The following is a 26394-nucleotide window of genomic DNA, read 5'->3' on the forward strand; positions in this document are numbered from 1 at the left end:
GAATTGTTGTAGAGTTTTCAAGTGTTTTGAGGTTTCCTTATCATCTTTCTTTTGTTGATTTCTATTTGACCCATTGTAGTCAGAGTACATATTCTGTATAATTACAATTCTTTTTAATTTGTTGAGATTAGTTTTATGGCCTAGGATGGGGTGTATTTTGGCAAATGTTCTGTGAGTAATGTGTACTTTGCTCTTGTTGATTGTCAGTTATATCCCATTGGTTGATGGTGTTGTTAAGTTTTATAGCCTTGCCAATTTTTGTTTTGTTGTTAACATCAATTTTTGAGTTAGGGATTGTGTTAGTTTGCAAGCTGCTGGAATGCGTTATACCAGAGCTGGAACAAATGGGTTTTTAAAAAGTAAGTTTAATAAGTTAGAAATTTACAGTCCTAAGGAAGTGAAAGTGTCCAAATTAAGGCAAACACCTCTGTCATCTGGGTAGTCACGTGGCTGACATTTGCTGGTCACTTGTTCCTGGGCTCCATTGCTTTCAGCCTCTGCTCCTGTGGAGGTTCCTCACTTTATTTCTCCAGGTCTTACTTTCATCTCTTTGTCTCCCTTGCCTCTCTCCAGGTTCTGGCTTGTTTAATATCTCATGGTAATGTCTGCTGCGCTCTAAGCATCTCCAAACATCTGTGTTTCTGTTCTCCACATATCCACATCTGTGTCAGTTCTGCTGTGAAGTTTCTGTCAGCTCTGTCATTTCTGACTCTTTCCAAAATGTTTCCTCTTTTAAAGGATTATAGTTATCTAATCAGGACCCACCTGGAATGGGTGGAGTCACATCTCTCTCTAATCAAATCAAAAGTTTCCAAACTACAGTATTGAATCAAGATTGAAAGAATTTCCCACAAGATTGGATCAGAATTAAAGCATGGCTTTTCTGGGGTACATAACACTTTCAAACTATAACTGAGTTGATCTATTTCCCTTTCTTGGTTTATAAACTTTACTTCACATATGTTGCATTTTTTATTTGTTTGGTATATACACATTTAGGAGTATTGATTTTCTTGGAAGATTGACACTTTTGTCATTATATAATGTTCTTTTCTATATCTGGTAATTTTTTTGCTCTGCAGTCTACTTTATCTGGTATTAATATAATCATTCCTGCTTTCATTTGATAAATACTTGAGTGGTACATCTCTTCAAACTTTTACATTCTACATACTTATATTATTACATTATAAGTGTACACAGCTTACAACTGGGTAGTTTTTTTTGTCACTATGCCAACATCTGTCTTTTAATTCATATATTTAGATCATTTTCATTTTTTCAATAATTTTTATTATGGAAATATATATACAATATAAAATTTCATGTGGCTTTCAGGATTCTTTCCTTGGTGTTCAACAGTTTGTAGTCTATCAGTGTGGACTACACACTGAGGTTATCTTATTTGGAATTCATTGAGCTTCTTGGATGTGTTTTTCATGCATTTCATTAAATTGGGGAAAGTTTTAGCCATTTTTTATTGAAATACTGTCTCTACCCCTTTCTCTCTTTCTTATTCTGTGACTTCTACAATGTGTACATTAGTATGCTTGATGATGTCCCACAAGTCTTTCAGACTCTGTTCACATTTCTTCAATCTTTTTTCTTTCTGTTTCTCGTATTGTATAATTTAACTTGCCTCATCCTCAGGTTTGATGTTTTTTTTTCCTTCTCCCAGTTACATTTTGCTGTTGAATCCCTCTAGAGAACTTTTGTTTCAGTTATTATCCTCTTCAGCTATGGTTTTTTCTGTATGGTTCCTTTTTTGTTGTTAAAAAAAAGTTTTTCCTGCAGTAACATAAGTACAACTCAGATTTTCCCATTTTAACCCAAGTGTACACGTGAATTTAGTATTAATTACATTTACAACATTGTGTTCCCATAACCAATATCCATTACCCCAGCATTTTCTTTACCTCAAACAAAGCTCTGCACCTAATAAGCAATAATGCCCTCTTCCCCTGCTTTCCTACCCTGGTAATCTATAATCTACTATTTCTGAATTTTGCTTCTTCTAGGTATTTCATATAAGCAAGATCATATGATATTTGTCTGTTTCTTTTGTTTCTGGCTTATTTCACTCAAAGTGATGTCTTCAAGTTTCATCCATGTTGTAGCATTCAAATAATATTCCATTGTATGTATATACTACATTTTATTCATTTGTTTGTTGATAGACAGTTACTTCCATCTTCTGGCAATTGTAAATAATTCCGTTAAAGAATATTGGTGTGCAAATATCTGCTTGAATCCCTGCTTTCAATTCTTTTGGGTATGCCAAGAAATGGTATTGCCAGGTCATGTGGTAATTCTATTTTCAACTTTCTGAGGATCTACCAAACTGATTTCCATAGTGTTTGCACCATTTAACAGTTCCATCAGCATGTATAAGGATTCCTATTTCTCTGCATCCTTGTTAACACTTATTTTCTATTTTTTCTTTTTAAATAATACCCATCCTAATGTGAAATGGTATCTCATTGTGGTTTAGATTTGCTTTTCCTTAATGGCCAATGACGTGCATATTTTCATTTCCTTATTGACCATTTGTAGATCTTGTTTGGAGAAATGTTTATTCAAACCCTTTTCCGATTTTTAAGTTATTTATCTTTTTGTTGTTGAGTTGTAGCAGGTCTTTATATGTTCCAATTATTAATTTATCAGATGTATGGTTCACAAGCTTTTCACTCTTTATAGTGTCTATTAATGTACAGAAGTTGTTAATTTTTATGAAGTCCATTATATCTATTTTTTTCTTTTGGTGCTCATGCTTTTCATATTATATGTAAGAAATCAGTCCCAAATCCAAAGTTATGAAGATTCTCCCCTATGTTTTCTTCTTGAACTTTTATGGTTTTACTTCTTATGTTTAGGTCCTTAAGCCACTTTGAGTTAATTTTTTGCATATGGTGTGAGGTAGGCGTCCAACTTCATTCTTTTGTAAGTGGTTATGCAGTTTTCCCAGCACCATTTGTTGACAAGAGTATTCTTTCCCCACTAACATTCCTGCCTTCTTATCAAAAAATCATTCACCTGTTGATGTGTGGGTTTCTTTATTACCTTTCAGTTTTCTTTGATTGGTCTATATGTCCTATGTTTATGCCAGTGCCACACTGTTTTTATTATTATGGTTTTTTAGAAAGTTTTGAAATCAGAAAGTATGAGACCTCCAACTTTGTTTTGCCTTTGCAATATTGATTCGGGTATTCAGGGCCCCTTGCAATTCCATATGAATTTGGAGATTGGCTTTTTTATTTCTGTAGAAATTCTGCTGGTATTTAGAGGTATGTCATTGAATTTTTTTATTATTTTATGTAGTATTGATGCTTTATTAATACTAAGTTTTCCTATCCATGAATGCAGGATGCCTTGCCATTAATTTGGGTCTTTAACTTCTGTCAGCAATTTTCTCCAACTCTTAATTCTAGTGTGCCCTTTATTGAATTGTAACTTCTTTTTACCACTCCCCATTGGTGAGCTCCTTGGGGACCTTCATTTTTTGATGGATTAGAGCCTCTCAGTTTAAAAATGGGCAAAGGATGTGAATTTCTCCAAAAGAGATAGATCAATGGCCAATAAGCACATAAAACATGTTCAAGATCATTAGTCATTGGGGAGAAACAAATCAAAAGCTCAGTGAAATAGCAGTTCTCACCCACTTGGATAGTCACAATAAAAAAGCAGACAATAACAGTGGTTAGCAAGGATGTGTAGAAATTGGAACCCTCACACACTGCTAGTGGGAATATAAAGTGGTGAAGCTGCTTTGGAAATTGCTGGGCAGCTTTTCAAAAACTTAAACATGGAATTATCATATAAACCAGCAGTTCATTCCTAAGTATATAACCAGGAGATTTAAAAACGTGTCCACAAAAAATTTGTGCATAAATGACACACTCATAAATGCTACAACATGAATGAATCTTGAACATTATGCTAAATGAAATAAGGCACTCACAGCACTATATATTATATGAGTCCATTTATATGAAATGACTAAATAGACAAACTATAGAGACAGAAATTGGACTAGTAGTATTAATTACTTTCACAATATTCTGTTGCCATCACCAATATCTTTTGGTGGACACAGGTCAGTATAAAGAGTGGAGGTCAGGTTCCTGTGGGGAATGGAGAATGACTAATTTCTTTTGGGGGATGATGAAAATGTTCTAAAATTGATTGTATTGATGGTTACACTACTTTGTCAATATACTAAAAACCACTGAATTGCAAACTTTAAATGGAGGAATTGCATGGTATGTGTCTTATAGCTCAATAAACTTGTTAGAAAAAAACATCTTGCAACCACTTGCTTACCAAAGAGATAAGATTTGTAACCAGGAAAGTGGGTAAGATTTCTGAAAGAGAGCTTGTAAGGAGTATTGAGTTCTTTTTAGTAGCTGAATCTTAGGGAAGACCCACAGTATAGACTAAGAAGGAAAAGAGAACATATTAAAGAAAGTAAACTACTCACCAGACTGGCAAAAATGTAAAAGTCTGACAATGTAATTAATAATGCTAAGTATTGAAAAGGATGTGGAGCACTAGGAACTCTTATCCACAGCCAATGGCTATGTGAAAGTATAATTACTTTGATGTGGGGAAGTATTGGTTTTCCAATTTTGCTCTTTTTCAAGATTATTTTGGCTATTCTGGGCCTCTTGCATTTCTTAATGAATTTTAGGGTCAGCTTGTCAATTTCTGCAAAGAAGCCAACTGGGATATTGATAGGGATTGTATTGAATCTGTAGACCAATTTGGGAAATTTTGCCATCTTTATGTTAAGTGCTGTAATCCAGAAACATGGGATATCTTTCCATTACTTTAAATTCCTTCAATAATGTTTTGTAGTTTTTGGTATACAATTCTTTCACTTATTTTGTTAAATTTATTTCTATATATTTTATTATTTTAGATATTACTGTAAATGAAATTATTTTCTTAGTTTCTTTTTTGGATTGTACCTTACTAGTGTATGTAAGTATGATTGATTTTTTTTATATTGACCTGTGTCCTGTGACCTTGCTGAACTTGATTTTTTTTAGCTTTAATGGTTTTTAGTGGATTCTTCTTAAAAATTTTTATATACAAGACCATGTCATCAGTAAATAATTTTTTAAAAATTCCTTTCCAATCTAAATGCCTTTTATTTCTTTTTCTTCCCTAATTGCCCTGGCAATTACAATGTTGAATAGAAGTGCAAGAGTGGACATTCTTGTCTTGTTCCTGATATTAGGGTGAAAGCTTTCAGTAGTTCGCCATTATTTATGTATTAGTTATCTGGTTTTCATAGATGCATCTGATGAGGTTGATGAAGTTCCCCTCCATTTCTAGTTTTTTGAGTATTAGTATAACCACTTATATAAGAAGGTCTTTACTTTAAGACCCAGAACGATGACTGTCTTTTTAAAAGATGTTCTTTCAAGTTTTGTCATTCCTCAAACATCAGAGGGTGGTGAAAGCAATTCACTGTCTCTCTGATTTGTTTCTATTTCTGGTATAGTTAAGAATCTTTTTCTTTGACCCAGTGAGAAAGTATCACATGCTTTGCTAAGTTTCTGTCTCAGTAATGTCCAAGCTAGTGGAATCAGTGATTCTGAATTAGTTACACTACAGCTTTTTACCTTCAGAAGTCTTCTTGAGAATCCAAATGGCTTCCATAAGATCCTCATGCCCTGGTACTGCTCAGAGATAGATTGCTGGTGGCTGGGCTGGGCCCTGGGGCCATGTTCTTGATAAACAAAATCCCAAACATCAGTTATCAGATTCATTATATAGTTTAAGTATCAACTTTGCTATTAAATACTTGTCACTCAATGGTTTGTATATTGTTTTCCTCATATTATTTCATTTAGCTTGAATCAAGTATCAGAAAATATCCTCAGAGATAGTCCAGATGTTATGATATGGTCTTTTATAATTTTGATTTTCTTTAATCATGAGTCATCCTGCTGTGGTGTGAATGAAAATGTTCTTTTACATTCCATAGTTCTAATATCATTGTGATTTCTTTGTTTAAAATAGGAACATTTAGATCCAGCTGGGCTTTTCTTAAAGATGAAAATCCTCTTGAAAGCTGAAAAAGCTAATGAAGAACTTCTTGAAGGTATCATCCCTATATGGAGCACACAACTTTGAAATATCACCACCAATTTGTTGTATATAAGATAACAATAGGTATAATTTGATGCTGGCTAAGAAGAAAACTGATACCATAAGAAAGGCAGAAGATTGTCAGACAGGAAGAGAAAAAGAAGAGAGAATAGTAGGCAAATTTAAAAGGTGGTAAAAAAGAAAAAAAGAGATTAATATAATGGTTAAATTTTTATTAGTCTAGCAGAGCATTGTATCTGTCCAACTCTTCTGAAGTTGCCTACCACCATGAAGAAAACTTCCTATTGTTAGCTTTTGGAATGCTATGCTTTTTGTAATTACTGTTACAAACATTGCTATTTGTTTAGTCAGGATTCTCAAGGGACTAGAGTGTACGCCTCACAAAATAAACATCCTGCTAAAAACTGAGTCATTGGGCAAGTCATTTAACTTTTTCTGTGCTTCAGTTTCTTCCTCTTTAAAAGGGATATTATAATAATAGCATCTATTTCGTTGTGTTATCTTGAGAATCTTATGAGAAAATATATGCAAAGCATTTAGCATATAATTAGGGTGTAATACATGTTACCTATTGTAGTTGTTGTCATATTATTACTTTTATTACTACTATATTGATGTATTGGGTGAGACAAAAGTCTCTCTATCCACAATAGCCCTTAACAGTATTTAAATTTCTGTTTATTTGTAAAAATAATTTGCTCTAAAATCTTTCATGGTGCTTAATGCATGAGTAATCTTATAGAGCTGTGTTACTTGTACATAATTAGGTTAGAAAAATTACTGATCATCCAATGAAGAATAGCAATTTGTTGGGATTTTGACAATAATGAAATTTGGCAGTAATCCTAAATTTAGTATTGCAGAATCTTTCTGTGATGTCTAGAATCTTACCAATCTCTTAAGAGGCCTCAGAAGCTCAAATGTATGTAGGATTCCACATATCTAGGTAATAGTATCTCCACATACACAGATTGAATGTTACAAACAGGAAGACAACTCCACTTTTTCTTTGCACTAGGGAAATAATAAACCAACTAAATAATTTAAGAAATAGACTCATTCAAACTGATATAATGTGGGAAGATGAGAGAGATTATTTTAGTTACCTCATGTAAAGTTGATTAGTTTTGAACTAAAATTCCCCATTAAAATTTTTTATCTAAATGTAGATAAGAAGTAGAATTAAAATGAAATTATTCTTTATTTCCAGATTGATTTTTTAAAATTAAATCTAGATACTCCTCATATTCAGAGTGGCAAAGTTACAATGCCAGTCATTGTTTAGTTACAAATCAGTAGACTTCCCTGAACCTAAGTTTTCTATAGTTTAAAATAATAAAATAGCTTTTACTTTGTTGTACTGAGAGAAAATATGAAACTTGTATTTTGATAATCTTCACTTTTTTGATAGTGAAAGTACTTTTCTGTTAGAATTAATCTAATTGCTGGCATTAGAATTTAACTGGTATTTTTTTATAGTAGAAAAATTGAAAATATATATAATTTTTATTATTAAAGTGTAGCAGATATTAAGAAAATTTGGATGTTCTAAGAAATGATCATGATGATGAATATCCAGCTATGTGATGATATTGTGAATTACTGATTATATATAGAATGAAATGATCATATGTTAAGAATGTTTGTGTTTGTTGTTATTTTTTTTAAAAAATTTAAAAATTAATTTAAAAAATAAAAAGAAAAAAAATTTGGGGAAAGTAATAAAAATATACCATAGTATATAATATAAGCTCCCTGAAAGCAGGGATTTTTTGTGCATTTTGTTCACTGAAAGATTCCCAGCACTAAGCACAGTGCCTGACTCAGAGAAGACACTCATTAAATATTTTTTAATAAATTGAGTTGAATAACTGAATTTTATTATATTATTATTTGTTTGAATAACTGAAGCTAAACACAGTCTTTTTTAGCAATTTGATTCTTCATTTTCAGTATTTTTCCTATCTTAGTTTATTTTATATATAGAATTATGACCATATAGTAAATAGAGACTTGTTTCTGATTTTTCACTTAATCTCTAAACATTTAAAAATATTAGTGTCTATTCATTTTTTCCTTATTTCATACTCAACAATTTCAGTGGTTGCATAGTTGTTTATCACTTATCTACAGGGACACTCAGGGTATATTCCCTTTTTATCATTTTTATATCTTACTTTATGTTTAATATCTTTGTTCATGAGCGTTTTCTTCCATATTTATTTAGAATAGTTTTTGAGAAGTACAGTTGTTGAAGTAAAGTGTATAACAACAATAACTGCTGCTATTTATTGAACACTTATTAAGTGCTAGGTGCTTTGCTATATACTTTATGTACATTATCTCATTCAGTGCTCTCAACAACCCTGAGAGTTTGGTGTGAGTATATCCTTCATTTTACAGATAACAAAACGGGATGCAGAAAAATTAAGTAACTTGCCTATGGCCATACAGATGGCAAATAATTTCAAATTTAGGTCTGGCTGACTTCAGATTCTAAAATCTTAACCACTGTGTTCTTGTTGCATATAGTATTGTCAAATTGCTTTTCAAAAGGATTGTATCAGTTTACTTTGCCATCCATATATGGGTGCCTATTTCATTGTACTCTTCCTAGTTTTGCATATTATTGCTTTAATAAAATACTTTGATAGTTTGTTAGGCAAAACATGATATATAGAAAACATTTAGTAAGTAGATTTTGAATAGAGGAAAATTATTGAAATCAGCTAAGCATCCTCAAAAATGAAACTGATGTGAATATTTCATTTTTTTCTTTTGGTTAGCTGTCATGGAAATCCTACATCTTGACATGTCTTTAGACTTCTGTCTGCACATTGCTAAACTGCTGATGGATTATGAAAGGTACAGAAGAATTGATTTTCCTTTCTCTAAAGACTGACATTTTTCTAAGGATTCTTTTAACATATATGGATTATATATATTAAGACCCATATTCAAAGTGCACCATATTTGCCAATATGCTGATCAAGTTAAAATATGGAACTGCTAATTTAATGACTTAAACAGTAAAGATAATTTTAAAAATTTACATTGGAATTTTAAAAAAGAAAAAAGTGAAAGAGGAATAAGATAGGAATAAGATAAAACAGGAATTAGGCTATGTAAACTTGCAGGACAGTGTCATGTGGAGCAGTAAGGAGCATGAACAAGTGCAGTTCTGCAAGTGATGTATCTCATTAGCTCTGTCTTTAGGGAATCAGTTAAGTCAAAAGGGACCTTAAGGTTCTTCTACACCAGTAGTTCTCAAACTTTGGCATACATCAGAATCACTGGGCAATAAGCTCATAAAAAGATGCTCAGTGTCATTATCAATTAGGGAAATGCAAATCAAAACCACAGGGAAGTAGCGCTTCACACCCACAGTAATAAAAAAGACAGATAAATAAAAGTGTTGGTGAAGGTTTGGAGAAATTGGAACCTACGTGCACTGGTGGTGAGTATGTAAAATAGTGCTGCCACTTTGGAAAACAGTCTGGCAGTTCCTCAAAAAACTAAAACAATTACCGTATGACTCAGCAGTTTCTCTCCTCGGTATAAACCCAAGAGAATTGAAAGGAAATAGGCACATAAAAACTTGGACCTGGGCGATGTGATGATGGTGGCTCAGTGGCAGAATTCTTGCCTGCCATGCAGGAGCCTCGGGTTTCATTCCCGGTGCCTGCCCATGCAAAAAAGATAAAGACCACAAAAAACAAAACTTAGGTGTGAATATTCCTAGCATCATTACTCATAATAGCCAAAAAGTAGAAAGAACCCACATGTTCATCTACTGATTAATAGATAAATATGTGGTATAGTCATACAATGGAATATTATTCAACAATAAAAAGAAATGAAATACTGAAACATGCTACAATGTGAATGGACCTTGAAACCACGCAAGTGAAAGAAGCCAGTCACAGAAGAATATGATACCATTTATATGGTATGTCTAGAATAGGCAGATTTGTAGAGATGGAAAGACCAGTGGTTGCTTAGGACTTAGGGCATTGGAGGGAAATGGGGAGTGACTGTTAATGGATATATAGTACTTTGGGGGGGAGTGAAAGTGTTCTAAAATTGATTATAGTGATGGTTTGCATACATCTGTGAATATAATAAAAACCATTGAATTGTACAAGTGGGGGAATTGTATATTATGTGAATTATATCTCAATAAAGCTGCTATAAAAATTCACATAGGAAACAATAAAAAAATGTGGAGGTCAGGCCCTTTCTTACTTCAACAAGCCAAGACCTCTGTATTCTTTATTAATTCTCCTGGTGATTCTGGGAACCATTTATTCTAGATCAAAGGTTAGCAGATTTTTTCTATAAAAGGTCAGATAGTAAATATTTTAGGCTTTTTAAAGAATAAATTCTCTGTCAACCTATCAACTCTTTTGTATGTAGTATGAAAGCAGCCATAAACAATGTAAATGAATGGATGTCACTGTGTTCCATTAAACTTTATTTACAAAAATAGGTGGTCAGCTAGATTTGACTCATAGACTGTAGTTTGCCAACCCTTGTTCTAGACCAGTCTTCTACCTGATTCATAAATCCTCCATAAACTACAGGATAAGAAGCCATTGAGGCTCCCCTTGAATATCTATATTTTTACAAAGCTGAAACAAAAAAAATTTTCCTCATATAAAATTGATATGTTTTCCAGTAATTTTTACTTGTTAATTCTACTAAATGGTAAATCTTTCATCTGACAGCTCTTCATTTATTATCCCAGTTCATTCTCGTATTGTTTATGACTTGGCCAATTTCTGGGTGAATTCCAGTGTGGCAACTGGAATTGAACACAGTACTCCAGGTGTGACCTAACCAATAGTATATATGTTTCATGTTCTAAATGTTCTAAACTTGCACTGCCACAATATGGAAACCACTAGCCATAGGTAGCTATTTAAATTTAAATTAAGCAAAATTAAAAATTCAGGTCCTCAGTCACATTAGCCACATATCTGTCTTAATAGAACATTTCCATCATCACAGGAAGTTCTATTTGGTGGCACTGTTGTAGACCTTCAATTCTTTTTAATGCAGCTCATGTTTAAATTAGCTCTTTTCTAGCAGCCACATCATATGGTTAAATTACTGAGCTTACAAAATTAGACCTTTGAAATGTCAGTTGATTCTTTTTTTTCTAAGCAGTTTTTGTGATATGTTCACATACCATACTGTTCATCCAAAATATGCATCACTGGCTTTTAATACTACCACAGAGTTGTATATTCATCACTACAATCAATTTTAGAACATTTTCATTACTCTAAGAAAAAAAGCCCCATACCCCATGGTAATCACCCAACAATCTCTCTATTCTTCCCCAGCCCTACATAACCACTTATCTAATTCTGTCTCCATAGATTTGTTTATATTTACATTTTATATGAATGGAATTATACAATATGTAGTACTTTGTGTCCGATTTCTTTCACGTAGCATAATGTGCTTTTTAAATTATTGTGTTTTTCTAAATTAAGGAAGTTGTAGGTTAACAGAAAAGTCATGTAAAAAATACAGCATTCCCATATACTGGCTATTGTTGATGTTTTGCATTAGTATGGTACCTTTATTATGATTGAAGAAAGAATATTAAAATATTACTGATAAGTAGTCCTCAGTTGACATTAAGTATATTTTCCCATTTACCATCATATTTTAAAACCTTGTACATTTGTTATAATTAATGAAAGAACATTCTTATGTTTGTACTATTGATCATAATCCATTGTCCCCAATAGGGTTCACTGTATTATAGAGTACCATGTTTTATCTTCTAACTTTCCTTCTAGTAACATACATAACCCAAAATTTCCCCTTTCAACCACAATTATGTGTGTGAACAAACATCATTCAGCACTGTTAACTAAACTCCCAATAGTGCACTGTCATCGCCATTGTCAACTTCTAAACACTTAAAATCAGCCTAAATAGAAATTCTACACACCGTAAGCATCAGCTCCCCATACTCTACCCCATTCTTCCCCCTGGTAACCTATATTCTGGATTGTAACTCTATGAGTTTGCTTATTCTAATTGTTTCATATCAGTGAGATCGAGCAATTTTGTCCTTTTGTGTCTGAGTTGTTTCACTGAGACTGATGTCTTCAGGGTTCATCCATGCTGTTGGATGAGCAAGAACTACATTCTTTTTAATGTTGAATAATATTTCATTCTATGTATGTACCACATTTTGTTTATCCAATCATCAGTTGATGGACACATGGATTGCTTCAATTTTTTGGCAATTGTAAATAATGCCTCTGTGAACAATGGTGTACAAATGTCTGTTTGAGTCTCTGCTTTGAATTCTTTTTAAGTACATAACTACAAGTTGGATTGTCAGATCATATTATAATTCTGTACTTAGCTTCCTGAAGAACTGGCAAACTGTCTTCCACAGTGGTTGTAATGGTTAGGTTCTGGTGTCAGCGTGACCAAGTGATTATGCCAGGTTGTCTGGTCAGCAAGTACTGGCTTGACCATTGCTGTAAGGATATTTCGCAGATGGTTGATAAACCCAATGACTGGTGTATTAAATCGCAAGCCACAGATTGCCCCAGATCACATCTACTAAGGCATGTCTCCGACAATGAAATAATCCAATCAGTTGGAGGCTTTTAAGGAAGAAAGGAAACTCTTTCAGTGCTTCTTCAGCCAGCGAGCCTCTCCTGTGAAGTTTGTTCAGACCCTTCATTGGAGCCACCAGCTTCACAGCCTGCCCTACGAATTTTGGACTCTTCCATTCCCATGGTTATGTGAGACACTTATAAATCTCATATTTACAGATTCCTCCTGTTGATTCTGTTTCTCTAGACAACCCTGACTAACACAATGGCTGTACCATTTTACATTCCCACCAGCAGTGGATGAGTGTTGCTGCTTCTCCACATTCTCTCCAACACTTGTAGTTTTTTTTTAATAGTTGTCATTCTAGTATGTGTAAAGTATCTCACTGTGGTTTTGATTTGCATTTCCCTAATAACTAGTAATGTTGAGCATATTTTCATGTGCTTTTTAGCCTTTTGAGTTTCCTCTTTGAAGACTGTTAATAGAAATCTGTTAAGTCTTTTGCCCATTTTAAAATTCTTATTGCTGTGTTGTAGGATTTCTTTATATATTCTGTATATTAAACCCTTATCGGATACATGGTTTCCAAATATTTTCTCCCATTGAGTAAGTTGCCTCACTGGCTGGTGAACTCTCTGCTTCTGGTTCTGTGGTGGTCTTGTCATGGCTTTCTCGCGGCTCTGTTGTTCTCTGCTTCTCTCAGAATATCTTTTTCTCCAAAAGATTCAATCTTTTATAGGATTCCTGTAAACTAATCAAAACCCACTCGAATGGGTAGAGACATACCTCCACCTAATCCAGTTTAACAACCACTCTTGATTGAATTACATCTCCAGGGAGATGATCTGATTATAGTTTCAGACATGCAGTGATGAATGGGGATTATAAATTGCTGCCTTTACAAAATGGGATTAGGATTAAAATATGGCTTTTCTAGGGTACATACATCCTTTCAAACCGGCACACAGTCTAAGAAACCATTGCGTAGCCCAAGATCTTAAATATGCTTCCCTACATTTTCTTCTTAGGAGCATTATGGTCCTCATTCTTATATTTAGGTCTTTGATCCATCTCCAGTTAATTTTTATATGGAATGTGAAATAGGGGTCCTCTTTCATTATTTTGTATATGGATAACCAGTCCTCTGAGCACTATTTGTTGAAGAGACTATTCTGCCCTAGTTGAGTGGACTTGGTGGCCTTCTCAAATATCAGCCATAGATGTGAGGGTCTGTATCTGAATTCTCAAGTAGGTTCCATTGGTCAATACATCTGTGTTTATGCAACTACCATATGTTTTGACCACTGTGGCTTTATAAATGCTTTAAAGTCAGGAAATGTGAGTCCTCCAGTTTTGTTCTTCTTTTTCAAGCTGTTTTTGGCTGTTTGGGTTCCTTATCCTTCCAAATACATTTAATAATTGGCTTTTCCATTTTTACAAAATAAACTATTGGAATGTTCATTGGGATTGTGTTGAATCTGTAAATCAGTCTGGTTAGAATTGATATCTTAACTATATTTAGTCTTCCAATCCATGAACATGAAATGTCTTTACATTTATTTAGGTCTTCTTTGATTTCTTTTAGTAATGTTCTGTAGTTTTCTGTAAAGTACGAGTCCTTTTTATCCTTGGTTAAATTTATTCCAAGATATTTGATTCTTTAAGTTGCTGTTGTAAGTTGAATTTTTTTCTTGATTTCCTCCTCAGATTGCGCATTACTAGTGTATGGAAAAATACTCATTTGCATATTGATCTTGTATCCACCCCCAACCCCCACTTCTCTGAACTCATTTATTAGTTCTAGTGGCGTTGCTGTAGATTTTTCAGGACCTTCTATATATAGGATCAGGTCATCTGGAAATAGTGAACATTTTACTTCTTCCTTTCTGATTTGAATGCTTTTTATTTCCTAACTGCACTAACTAGAACTTCTGGCACAAAGTGAATAGATGATGACAGTGGATGTCCTTGTCTTGTTCCAGATCTTAGAGGGAGAGCTTTCAGTTTTTCACCATTGAGAATGATGTTAGCTCTGAGTTTTTCATATATGCCCTTAATTATGTTGAGAAAGGTCCATTATATTTCTGTCTTTTGAAATGTTTTTATCAGGGAAGGATACTGGATTTTGACATATGCCTTTTCTTCATCAATCAAGATGGTAATGTGGTTTTCCCGGGACCCTTTGATTTGTTAATGTGGTGTATCAAATTGATTGATTTTCTTGTGTTGAACCTCCATTGCATATTTGGAATAATGTCTACTTGATCATGGTGTATAAATCTTTTAATGTACTGTTGGATTCTATTTGCAAGTATTTTTGCAGATTTTTAAATCTATATTCATTAGAGAAATTGGTCTGTAATGTTCTTTTCTTGTAGTACCTTTGCCTGGCTTTGGTATTAGGGTGATGCTGGCCTCATACGATGAGTTAGGAAATGTTTCCTCCTCTTCAATTTTTTGAAAGTGTTTCAGCAGGATTGGTATTAATTCTTCTTGGAATGATTGGTAGAATTCACCTGTGAAACCATCTGGTCCTCGACTTTTCTTTGTTTGAAGGTTTTTGATGACTGATTTGATCTGTTCCTTATAATGGGTATGTGGAGGTCTTCTGTTTCTTCTAGACTCATTGAAGGTTGTTTGTGTGTTTCCAGGAATGAATCCGTTTCATCTAAGCTTTCTAATTTTTTTGGCATACAGTTGTTCTTAGTGTTCTTTTTTGACCCTTTTTATTTCAGTTGGGGTTGGTAGATATGGCCCTCTTTTCATTTCTGATTTTGTTTATATGCATCCTCTTTTTTTCTTTACAATCTAGCTAAGGTTTTGTCAGTTGTATTGATCATCTCAAAAGGTAGCATTGGGGTGTGGTTTATTCTTTTATTTTTTTTAACTCAGTTTAATTTATTTCCACTCCATTTTTATTTCTTTCCTTCTTCTTGCTTTGGGATTGGTTTCCTGTTCCATTTCTAGTTCTTCCAAGTGTGCAATTAGGTCTTTAATTTTAGCTCTTATTTTTTAATATAGGTGTTTAGAGCTATAAGTTTTTGTACAAGCACTGCCTTCACTGCATTCCATAAGTTTTGATATGCTGTGTTCTCATTTTCATTAGTCTCGAGGTACTTCCTCATTTATCTTTCAATTTCTTCTTTGACCCACTGATTGTTTAAAGGTGTGTAGTTTAACGTCCATGAATTAGTGAATTTCCTGTTCTCCACCTATTATTGCTTTTCAGCTTCATTTCATTATGGTTAGAGAAAGTGCTTTGTATTATTTCAGTCATTTTGAATTTATTGAGACTTGATTTGTGTTCCAACGTGTGGTCTGTCCTGGAGAATGATCCATGAGGACTTGAGAAAAATGTGTATCCTGCTGCTGTAGGGTGCAGTGTCCTGTATATGTCTGTTAGGTCTTGTTCATTTATCGTGTTATTCAAGTTCTCTGTTTTCTTATTATTCCTCTGTCTAGATGTTGTTTCTCCTGATGAGAGTGGTGCATTGAACTCTCCAACAGTTATTGTAGAGATGTTTATTTCACCTTTCAGTTTTGCTAGTGTTTGTCTCATGTATTTTGGGGAACTCTGATTAAATGTGTAAGTATTTACTATTGTTACTTCTTGATGGAATTCCCCTTTTATTAATATATAGTGTCCTTCTTCATCTCTTATAACAGTTTTGCATCTAAAGTCTGTGTTGTCTGATATTGTTATAGCTATCCCAGCTCTCTTTTGGTTACATTTTCCATGGAATATCTTTTTCCAACCTTTTTACTTTCAACCTATTTGTGTCCTTGAGTAAGTCTCTTGTAGACACCATGTAGATGGATCATAATTTTTTATCCAGTCTGCTAAGCTGTGTTGTTTTTTTTTATCGTTTTTTTTATTGTGAAAGATAACATATATACCAAAAAAGCAATAAATTTCCAAGTACAGTTTAACAAGGATTTATAGAACAGATTTTAAAGTTTGGTAGAAGTTAAAGTTCCATGATTTTTCATTTTCTCTTCCTGATTCTCCAAGACACTGGAGACCAATAGAAATATCAATGTAATGATTCAGCAGTCATACTCATTTGTTAAATCCTATCTTGTTATACTCCTTCTTCTCTTTAAATTATATATATATATATATATATATATATATATACATACATAAAAACAATAAATTCCAAAGTATATCACAACAATTTTTAATAGAACAGATTTCAGAGTTTGGTATGCGTTACAATTCCACAATTTTAGGTTTTTATTTTTAGTAGCTCTAAGGTACTGGAGGCTAAAAGAAATATCAATATAATGTTTCAGCACTCATACTCATTTGTTAAACCCAACCTTCTCTGTATAATGCCACCATCACCTTTGATCTTTCTCCCACTCTTTAGGGGTATTTGAGCTATGTCCTTTCTAACTTTTTCATATTGGAAGGGGCTATCGATCATATGGGATAGGGAGATGGAACTATTTGATGTTCTGGAAGGGCTAGCCCCTCTGCATTTCAGGACTTATCTGGTCCACAGACCCATCTGGAGGTTGTAGGTTTGGGAGAGTTACCCTAATGCATGAACCTATGTAAAATCTTATATAATGTCCTGTGTATTCTTCAGGATTGGCAGGAATGGTTTTGGTTGAGGTTTTGCAAGTTATGATAAGTAGCAATGTCTACCTGAAACATGTGTAAGAGTGATCTCCAGTGTAGCCTCTCAACTCTATTTGAACTCTTTCAACCACTGATACCTTATTTGTTATACTTCTCTTCCCCCTTTTGGCCAGTATGGCATTGTTGATCCCATGGTGCCAGGGCCAGGCTCACCCTTGGGGATCATCTCCCACATCACCAGGGAGACTTTTATCCCTGGATGCAGTGTCTCACATAGGGGGCAAGGCAATGGTTTCACTGAAGAGTTGGGCTTAGAGAGAGAAAGACCACCTCTGAGCAACAAAAGATATTCTCTGCAGGTGACTCTTAGGCCTACCTATAGAGAGGCTAAGCTTCTCTGCTACATACATAAGCTTCACAAGAGCAATTCTCAAGATCAGCAAATTGTTCTCCATAACCGTAGGGACATACTGTGCCTTTAAACCTCCACTGCCTATGTCTTTGTTGGGGACAGGGTTGAAACAGTGGCCTTGATTTTCTGTGTCCTGGATTGGCTGAAATAGCAGCTCTGAGCCTTGACTCAACCTTCTGAATTTGGTGATCAAAAGCCATGATCAGTATTCAGCCATGCCCCACCTCCTACCCCATTCTTGGGGAAGAAGACTTCCATGTCCTCTTCTGTGGAACAAGCTATTCATGGTTCTTTACCATCGTTCCTCACTTCTTCCTGCTCTTCCCTTGATGCTGTACTGTGCTCCCATGGTCTTCAGTACCCCAGAACAGCCCCATTTCCATAATAAATAATGCTGCTATAAACATTGGTGTGAAAATGTCCATTTGTGTCTTTGCCCTCATGTCCTTTGAGTAGATACCTAGTAATGGTATTGCTGGGTCATATGGCAATTCTATATTCAGCTTTTTGAGGAACTGCCAAACTGCCTTCCACAGTGGTTGTACCATTTGACATTCCCACCAACAGTGAATAAGTGTGCCTCTTTCTCCACATCCTCTCCAGCACTTGTCATTTTCTGTTTTGTTGATAATGGCCATTCTGGTGGGTGTGAAATGATATCTCATTGTGGTTTTGATTTGCATTTCTCTAATGACCAGGGACGTTGAGCATCTCTTCATGTGCCTTTTGGCCATTTGTATTTCCTCTTCTGAGAGGTGTCTGTTCAAATCTTTTTCCCATTTTGTAATTGGATTGGCTGTCTTTTTGTTGTTGAGTTGAACAATCTCTTTATAAATTCTGGATACTAGACCTTTATCTGATATGTTGTTTCCAAATATTGTCTCCATTGTGTAGGCTGTCTTTTTACTTTCTTGATGAAGTTCTTTGATGCACAAAAGTGTTTAATTTTGAGGAGTTCCCATTTATTTAGTTCTTTCTTCAGTGCTCTTGCTTTAGGTGTAAGGTGTATAAAACCGCCTCCAATTATAAGATTTATAAGATATTTTCCTACATTTCCTCTAACTGTTTTATGGTCTTAGACCTGATGTTTAGATCTTTGATCCATTTTGAGTTAACTTTTGTATAGGGTGTGAGATATGGGTCCTCTTTCATTCTTTTGCAAATGGATATCCAGTTCTCTAGGCACCATTTATTGAAGAGACTGTTCTGTCCCAGATGAGTTGGCTTGACTGCCTTATCAAAGATCAAATGTCCATAGATGAGAGGGTCTATATCTGAACACCCTATTAGATTCCATTGGTCAATATATCTATCTTTATGCCAGTACCATGCTGTTTTGACCACTGTGGCTTCATAAGATGCCTTAAAGTCAGACAGCGTGAGACCTCCAGCTTCATTTTTTTTCCTCTAGATTCTTTTAGCAATTCAGGGCACCCTGCCCTTCCAGATCAATTTGCTTATTGGTTTTTCTATTTCTGAAAATTAAGTTGTTGGGATTTTGATTGGTATTGCGTTGAATCTGTAAATCAATTTAGGTAGAATTGACATCTTAACTATATTTAGTCTTCCAATCCATGAACACGGTATGCCCTTCCATCTGTTTAGGTCTTCTGTGATTTCTTTTAACAGTTTCTTGTAGTTTTCTTTGTATAGGTCTTTTGTCTCTTTAGTTAAATTTATTCCTAAGTATTTTATTCTTTTAGTTGCAATTGTAAATGGAATTCATTTATTGATTTCCCCCACAGATTGTTCATTAGTAGAGTATAGAAACACTACAGATTTTTGAATGTTGATCTTGTAACCTGCCACTTTGCTGTACTCGTTTATTAGCTCTAGTAGTTCTTCTGTGGATTTTTCAGGGTTTTCGACATACAGTATCATATCATCTGCAAACAGTGATAGTTTTACTTCTTCCTTTCCAATTTTGATGACTTGTATTTCTTTTTCTTGTCTAATTGCTCTGGAAGTTGATTTTTCTAAACACAGCCTGCTACACTCATTTAATGTTATATACTTGAGAGCTGTAAACTGTATTGGAAGTTGCATTATGTATGTAATGGACAATGCCTTTAATAAGAATTTTATAGCAAAAATATAAGTATATTTTATATATAGAAGTTTTTTTAGTAACAAAAACTGAATGTACAGAACATTAACTGTTAGCAGAATGAATTCTTTTCTTCAGAGGACTATGCTAATGTAGTCCAGATCTTGTTTTCTGATGATCCACCTTGATACAAGAATAAAATTTCTAATATTTAAATGAATGGATGGAAATAACTACATCTCTTAAATATTTTTTGAAATTCACTGTTTCCATGCAAGCTTCATTAGGGGCCAGAGAGCAGAAAATTTTAGGTTATACTCTTATGAGAGTCTGATAATACATAGTGCTATATGAGGGAAGAGGATATGCTTCGGATTTTAGAAAAGCAGATGATGGCTCGGTACTCTATTATTATGAGTTGGTTTCCTGAAATTGAAAGATTATGTCCATTTAATCTTTGACATTTTAGTAAACCTACCAAAAGGCAAAATAAGGTTAATTTGGCATGACTTTTTTTTCAGTGAATCCTTGCAGGTTTATATTAATGCTTCTCAAATATAAGGTATATACAGTCAGCTGAAGATCTTGTTAGAATGCAGATTCTGATTCAGTAGGTCCGGGATGGTGCCTGAAATCTGCATTTCTCACAAACCCCTAGATATGCCAATGCTGTTGGTCTTTGAACCATGCTTTCAGTGGCAAATTTGGGAATCTACTTGCCCGTTTAAAAGCAAAAATCAGAACTTTTCTTTTCTCCAGTCTTTATAACCCTTCTAATTTTCCATTATTTCTTAAAAATGTCTAGAATTAATGACTCTCATCTATAAATTCTCTTAGTTATAATGCAAATTCATGTGCTCCAGGGGCCCTGAACTCCTTTAGAGCAACTCAGTATTATGTTCCTGTCTCCTCATCTTGAATTTTAATTCCTTCTTTTAAAAATGTTTATGTATTATTTTTACTATACAAACACACGTGACTTTGATGAAAATTTTAAAATTAAAAAGATCGTGTCCAATCATATTATCCTTACAAATAATCTGTTTAGGTTTTTAAATTTCCTTGGACTCCTTGTTTACATTGGGACATAATTTTCCATAGTTGTAATGATAGTATAGATCATTTTATATTAATATTGGCAAAAGACTACAAGTATTCCATTTGGTACAAATTAAATAGTATTAATTTATTGATTGCACTTCATTTCGGTGATAAGAATATCAAATCAAACAATCAAGCGAAGGAATTTTGAATTGGAATGAGACTACCAATATAACATCAGAAACTTGGAGGTAGTAATCTAGGAAAGCCAATGCAACAAATCAAAATATAGGAAAAAATGTAGGAAATTATATTGACATCACCAAATTAAATCAAGAACAGAGGGGAGCAGAATCAGGTTTGAAAAATCAACATCAGAATCTTGGGATGTCAGAGTTAGGAGGTATAGTAGAAACAACCTGTTTGCGTTAATAATGTAAAAATGAAGAATAGAAAGTCTTGCAGGTTAACCAGTTTGTACCCAGCCTTTCTGTTACATAAGGCCTGGTGTTATCTTATTAATGTAACAGTTTTTGAACTCATTGTTGAATATTGCAGTAAAAATATTTCAAATGAATTCCTATAAAGTTCTGTTTAGAGAAAATTTAGTATATCAAATATTATTTTTCCATAAACTTATAAGGGTGATATGCCTCCAAAAAAATGTTTAACCCTAAGATATAAGATAAAATATAATAAAATCATACATAGGAATTGAGCAAATCTTCTATTGTCTGTTTGAATGAAATACATTCTTCTCATAGTGTGTGGTAGTTAGATTCCGTTGTCAACTTGGCCAGGTGAACGTGCCTAGTTCTGTTGCTGCCAACATGAGCCAATGGTACATGAACCTCATCTGTTGCTGATTACATCTGCAGTCGGCTAGGAGGCGTGCCTGCTGCAATGAATGACGTTTGACTTAATTGGCTGGTGCTTAAATGAAAGAGCACAATGTAGCACAGCCCAAGCAGCTCAGCATACCTCATCTCGGCACTCGCAGCTCAGCCCAGGCCTTTGGAGGTGCAGAAAGAAGTCACCCTGGGGAAAGTTGTTGGAACCCAGGGGCCTGGAGAGAAGGCCAGCAGAGACCATCCTGTGCCTTCCCACGTGAGAGAGAACCTCAATGGAAAGTTAGCTGCCTTTCCTCTGAAGAACTAACAAAATAAATCCCCTTTTATTAAAAGCCAATCCATCTCTGGTGTGTTGCATTCTGGCAGCTAGCAAACTGGAACATAGTGTAATCATAAGCACTTACAGTGGGTTTCAGAAATGATATGCTAACTGAGATGAGTAAGATAATATCCTGAAAATATGGAAAAAGAGACAGATTGAATATTGAAGTCCCCGTAGTCTCAATACTAATTCCTTTCTGGGATAGATCTGAAAGTCTATTTACCACTAGTAAATAAAAGCAAACATCCACTGGCATCTAGGATTTAAGTTAATATTGTTCACATGTCTAGTCCTATATAATAACTATAATCTAAGCTGTTTATTGGTAAGGGTTATCATTGTAATTGTTTTATCTCCTCTCCTGTTTCAGGCTGAATATTCATATAATGTACTTTGTAGATTTTACGTACTGAATGTTTTTTAAGTTTGTTAAGAATTACATTTCCAGCAAGGAATTGCTGAGTATAGGGCATATAGCAGAATACCTGGGATTGAAGAAACTTTTTCCTAGGGAAGAGGGGACATATTTAACCATGTAAAGAGGGTAATTCCTAAGGCCACACATGCATGCCCAGGCAAGACACATACACAGCATCTACACTTTGACCTGGAGCTATTCTCATACAACTCATTGTATGGATAAGCCCTGAAAGAAAGCACTCACAGTGACCAATCTTCTAAAATTGGGAGCAATATTTTCTTTCTTTTTTTTGTTAGCTTCTAGCATTCAAGGAAGACTCTTGCCGTAACACTAGCAGGATACAAACTTCAGGAACCAAGGCCACAGAGTCTAAACTTCAGCAATATCTTAAAATATCAAAATGTCCAGGTATCAACAAAAGATTACAAAACATGCAAAGAAACAGGTAGAAATGGCACAGGCAAAGGAGAAAGTTTAAGTTTTATAAACCATCAATTAGGAGGACCAGATCTGGGAAATACCAAAAAAAAAAAAAAAACAAAAAAAACAGACTTTTAAAAAATGGTCCTGGGTGGACCGTGGTGGCTCAGTGGCAGAGTTCTAGCCTGCCATGACCTGGGTTTGATTCCAATGCCTGCCAATGCAAAAAAAAAAAAAAGATGTCCTAAGTATGCTCAAAGAGCTAAATGAAAACAGACAAAGAACTAAAGGAAATCAGGAAAATGGTAGATTAATGCAAAGCGAATATCAATCAAGATGAAATAATGAAAAGGAACAAAATAGAGCAGAAGACCTCAGAAATAGAAATTTAAAATCCCCTAGAGGACCAAACGGAAAGAGGTTTATTTGTTGCAAAATTTGTATTTTGGGTAGTGCATTATCTAATATAACTTGTGTGGTCTGTTTAGTTGAACACCATAAGAACATGGAATCTTGAATAGGATGTGAGATCTTATTGGTTGATAGAACATGAGATCTTATTGGTTTGTCCAGGTTAGCGTGATACCCTAATATATCCCAGAGTGCCAGAGTACTTTGTGGAGTGAACAAAGAAGTATTTGCAGGGTCCCCTTGGGGCACTGGGGGGAAAAGGGGAAATATTCAACTTCCACATTTGGAGAATTTCTGATATTCTCACAAGCAGTAGGGACAACCAAATCAAGGTCGAGCTCTTGATTTTGGGGTTTGTCCCTATGAAACTTATTCTTGCAAAGGATAGGGCTAAGCCTATTTAAAATTATGCCTGAGTCACCCCCCCCCCCCAGAGCCTCTTTTGTTGCTTAGATGTGGCCCATTACTCTAAGCCAAATTGGCAGGTGAACTCACTGCCCTTCCCCCGTATGTGGGTCATGTCTCCCAGGGGTGTAAATCTCCCTGGCAACATGGATCAGAACTCCCAGGATGAGCCAGGACCCACCATCATGGGACTGAGAAAGACTTCTTGACCAAAAAAGGGAAGAGAGAAATGAGGCAAAATAAAGTTCCAGTGGCTGAGAGATATCAAACAGAGTTGAGAGTTTATCCTGAAGGTTATTCTTATGCATTATATAGATATCCCTTTTTAGTTTTTGGTGTATTGGAGTGGCTGGAGGGAAGTCCCTGAAATTGCTGAGCTGTGTTCCAGTAGTATTGATTCTTGAAGATGATTGTATAAAGGAACGTTTACAATGTGATTGTGTGATTGTGAAAACCTTGTGTCTGATACCACTTTTATCTAGGATATGGACAGATGAGTAAAAAAATATGGATACAAAATAAATAAATAATAGGGGGGATAAGGGGTAAAATAAATTGGGTATATGGAATACTAGTGTTCAATGAGAGAGGGGTAAGGAGTATGGTATGCATGAGTTTTTTTCTTTTTTCTTTTTATTTCTTTATCTGGAGTGATGTAAATTTTCACAAAAATGATCATGGTAATGAATGTACAATTATGTGATGAGATTGTGAGCCATGGATTGTACACCATGCATGAACTATATATGTGTGAAAAATTATCAATGAAAATATATAAAGAGAGATATTAATAAATTGTCTATGCTCTGAAAAAAAAATTCCCTTGAGGAATTTGTGCTGATTTGAAACAGTTATATACCCCAGTAAAGGTATGTTTTTAAAATCCATTCTTGTGGGGGGCAGCCCTATTATTGGGTGAAACCTCTTGATTAGGCTGTTTCCATGGAGATGTGATGCCACTCATTCAGTGTGGTTCTTAATCCACTTACTGGAGTCCTTTAAAAGGGAGACATTTTGGAGAAAGCACAGGTGCTTGGAGAGTTGACACAGGGCAGAGAGATGAAACCCAAGTGACAGATGATGCCCCGGGAGATGCTAAGCTATGAGATGAAATCCAGAGTTTACCACAGAGAAGGTAAGAGAGGATCTTAGAACCAGAAGGTGAGAGAGCTGTTTGAAACCAGAAGCTGAGAGAGAAGGGCAGCAAACATTGCCATGTGCCTTCCCATGTGACAGAGAACCCCAGGCGTGGTTGGCCTTTCTTTAGTGAAGGTATCCTCCTGCTGATACCTTAATTTGGACATTTTCATGGCCATAGAACTATAAATTTGTAACCTAATGAATTCCCCTTTTAAAAGCCAATCCATTTCTGGTATATTGCATTCTGGCAGCATTAGCAAGCTGAAACAGGATTCAGCAGCAGTTTGGAGTTGGCAGAAGAAAGAACCAGTGAAATTGAAAGTAAAACAATTGAAATCATCCAGTCTTAGGAGCAGCAAGAAGAAAGAATGAAAAGTGTAGAGAGCCTGAGGAACCTGTGGGAAACCATTAAGCATAGCAATATAGACATTATGGGGCTCCCAGAAGGAGGAGAAAAAGAGAACAGGACATAGAGAATATTCTAGGAAATATTCTAGGAAATGACTGCCTATTTCCCAAATTAAACAAAAGACATGAATATACAGATCCAAGATGCTCAATGAACTTCAAACAAGATAAGCCAAAAAATGGACCCATGCCATAACATATTCTAATTAGACTGTCAAATGCCAAAAATAAAGAGAAGATTCTGAAAGCCACCAAAGAGAAGCAACATATTACATACAAGGGAGTTTCAGTAATAGTAAGTTATAATTTCTCATTGGAAACCATGAAAGCAAGAAGTCAGTGGAATGACTGATTTAAAATGCTGAAAAAAATGCCAACCATAAATTCTATATTCAGCAAAGCTGTCTTACAAAAATGAGGGAGAGACTGAGATATTTCCAGATAAACCAAAGCTGAGGACATTCGTCACCAGTACACTGACTCTACGGGGATACTATAGAGAGTTCTGCAGGTTAAAAGAAAAGGACAATGGGTAACAGACTTAAGCCGCCTGAAGAAATAAGGATGTCTATTGAGGGTAATGACATAGGTAAATATAAATACTAGTACTATTGTATTTTTTATTTGTAAATCCACTTTTTCCCTTCCTATAGGATCTAAAAGGTAAATGCAGAAAATGTAATGATAAGTCAGTGGTTTTAGACTCATATTAAATATGTAATTTATAACATGAACTACATGAAGGTGGGGGTGGGAAAATATAGGAACATAGTTTGTGTATAATATTGAAGTTATATTCCTATCAAAGCAAATGAGATTGGTATAGATTTAAATCGTTAAATGTAAGCTCCATGATAACTACAAAGAAAATATCAGCAGATATGCCAAATTCTCAGGAACAGAAATTAGAATACAAATTACCAGTAGCAGAAGGTAGGGGAAATGGAGAGTTAATGCATAATGGGTGTAGAATTTCTGTTTTGGGATATAGGAAAGCTTTAGTAATGGAAGATAGTCAGGGTACCACAATACTGTGAATGTGACTAATCCCATTGAATTGCATGCATGGGAGTTGTTGAGATGGGAAAATTTATGTTGTATATATATTCCCATGCAACGAAAAGGAAAATGAAAGAGCAACTAGAATGACAATCACAATTAATTTAATACATGATCCTGGATGTGGTCTAAGGAAGGGAGGAGAAAAGGCTCAAAGGGAC

The 26394-nt window shown here is 34.7% G+C and overlaps 1 protein-coding gene across 3 annotated transcripts in view; it reads left to right on the plus strand.

The window, feature by feature from the left end:
* The window catches only part of TEX11 (testis expressed 11), a 483245-nt gene that overhangs the window by 215766 nt on the left and 241085 nt on the right, over positions 1-26394 (plus strand). For all 3 annotated transcript variants that reach the window (XM_077147058.1, XM_077147060.1, XM_077147059.1), the window contains exons 12-13: positions 6028-6109; positions 8904-8982. In XM_077147058.1, the coding sequence (XP_077003173.1) occupies positions 6028-6109; positions 8904-8982 (161 nt within the window). The remainder of the gene's footprint in view (positions 1-6027; positions 6110-8903; positions 8983-26394) is intronic.

Source organism: Tamandua tetradactyla, chromosome X (genome assembly GCF_023851605.1).
Source record: "Tamandua tetradactyla isolate mTamTet1 chromosome X, mTamTet1.pri, whole genome shotgun sequence".
Taxonomy (NCBI): Eukaryota; Metazoa; Chordata; class Mammalia; order Pilosa; family Myrmecophagidae; genus Tamandua; species Tamandua tetradactyla.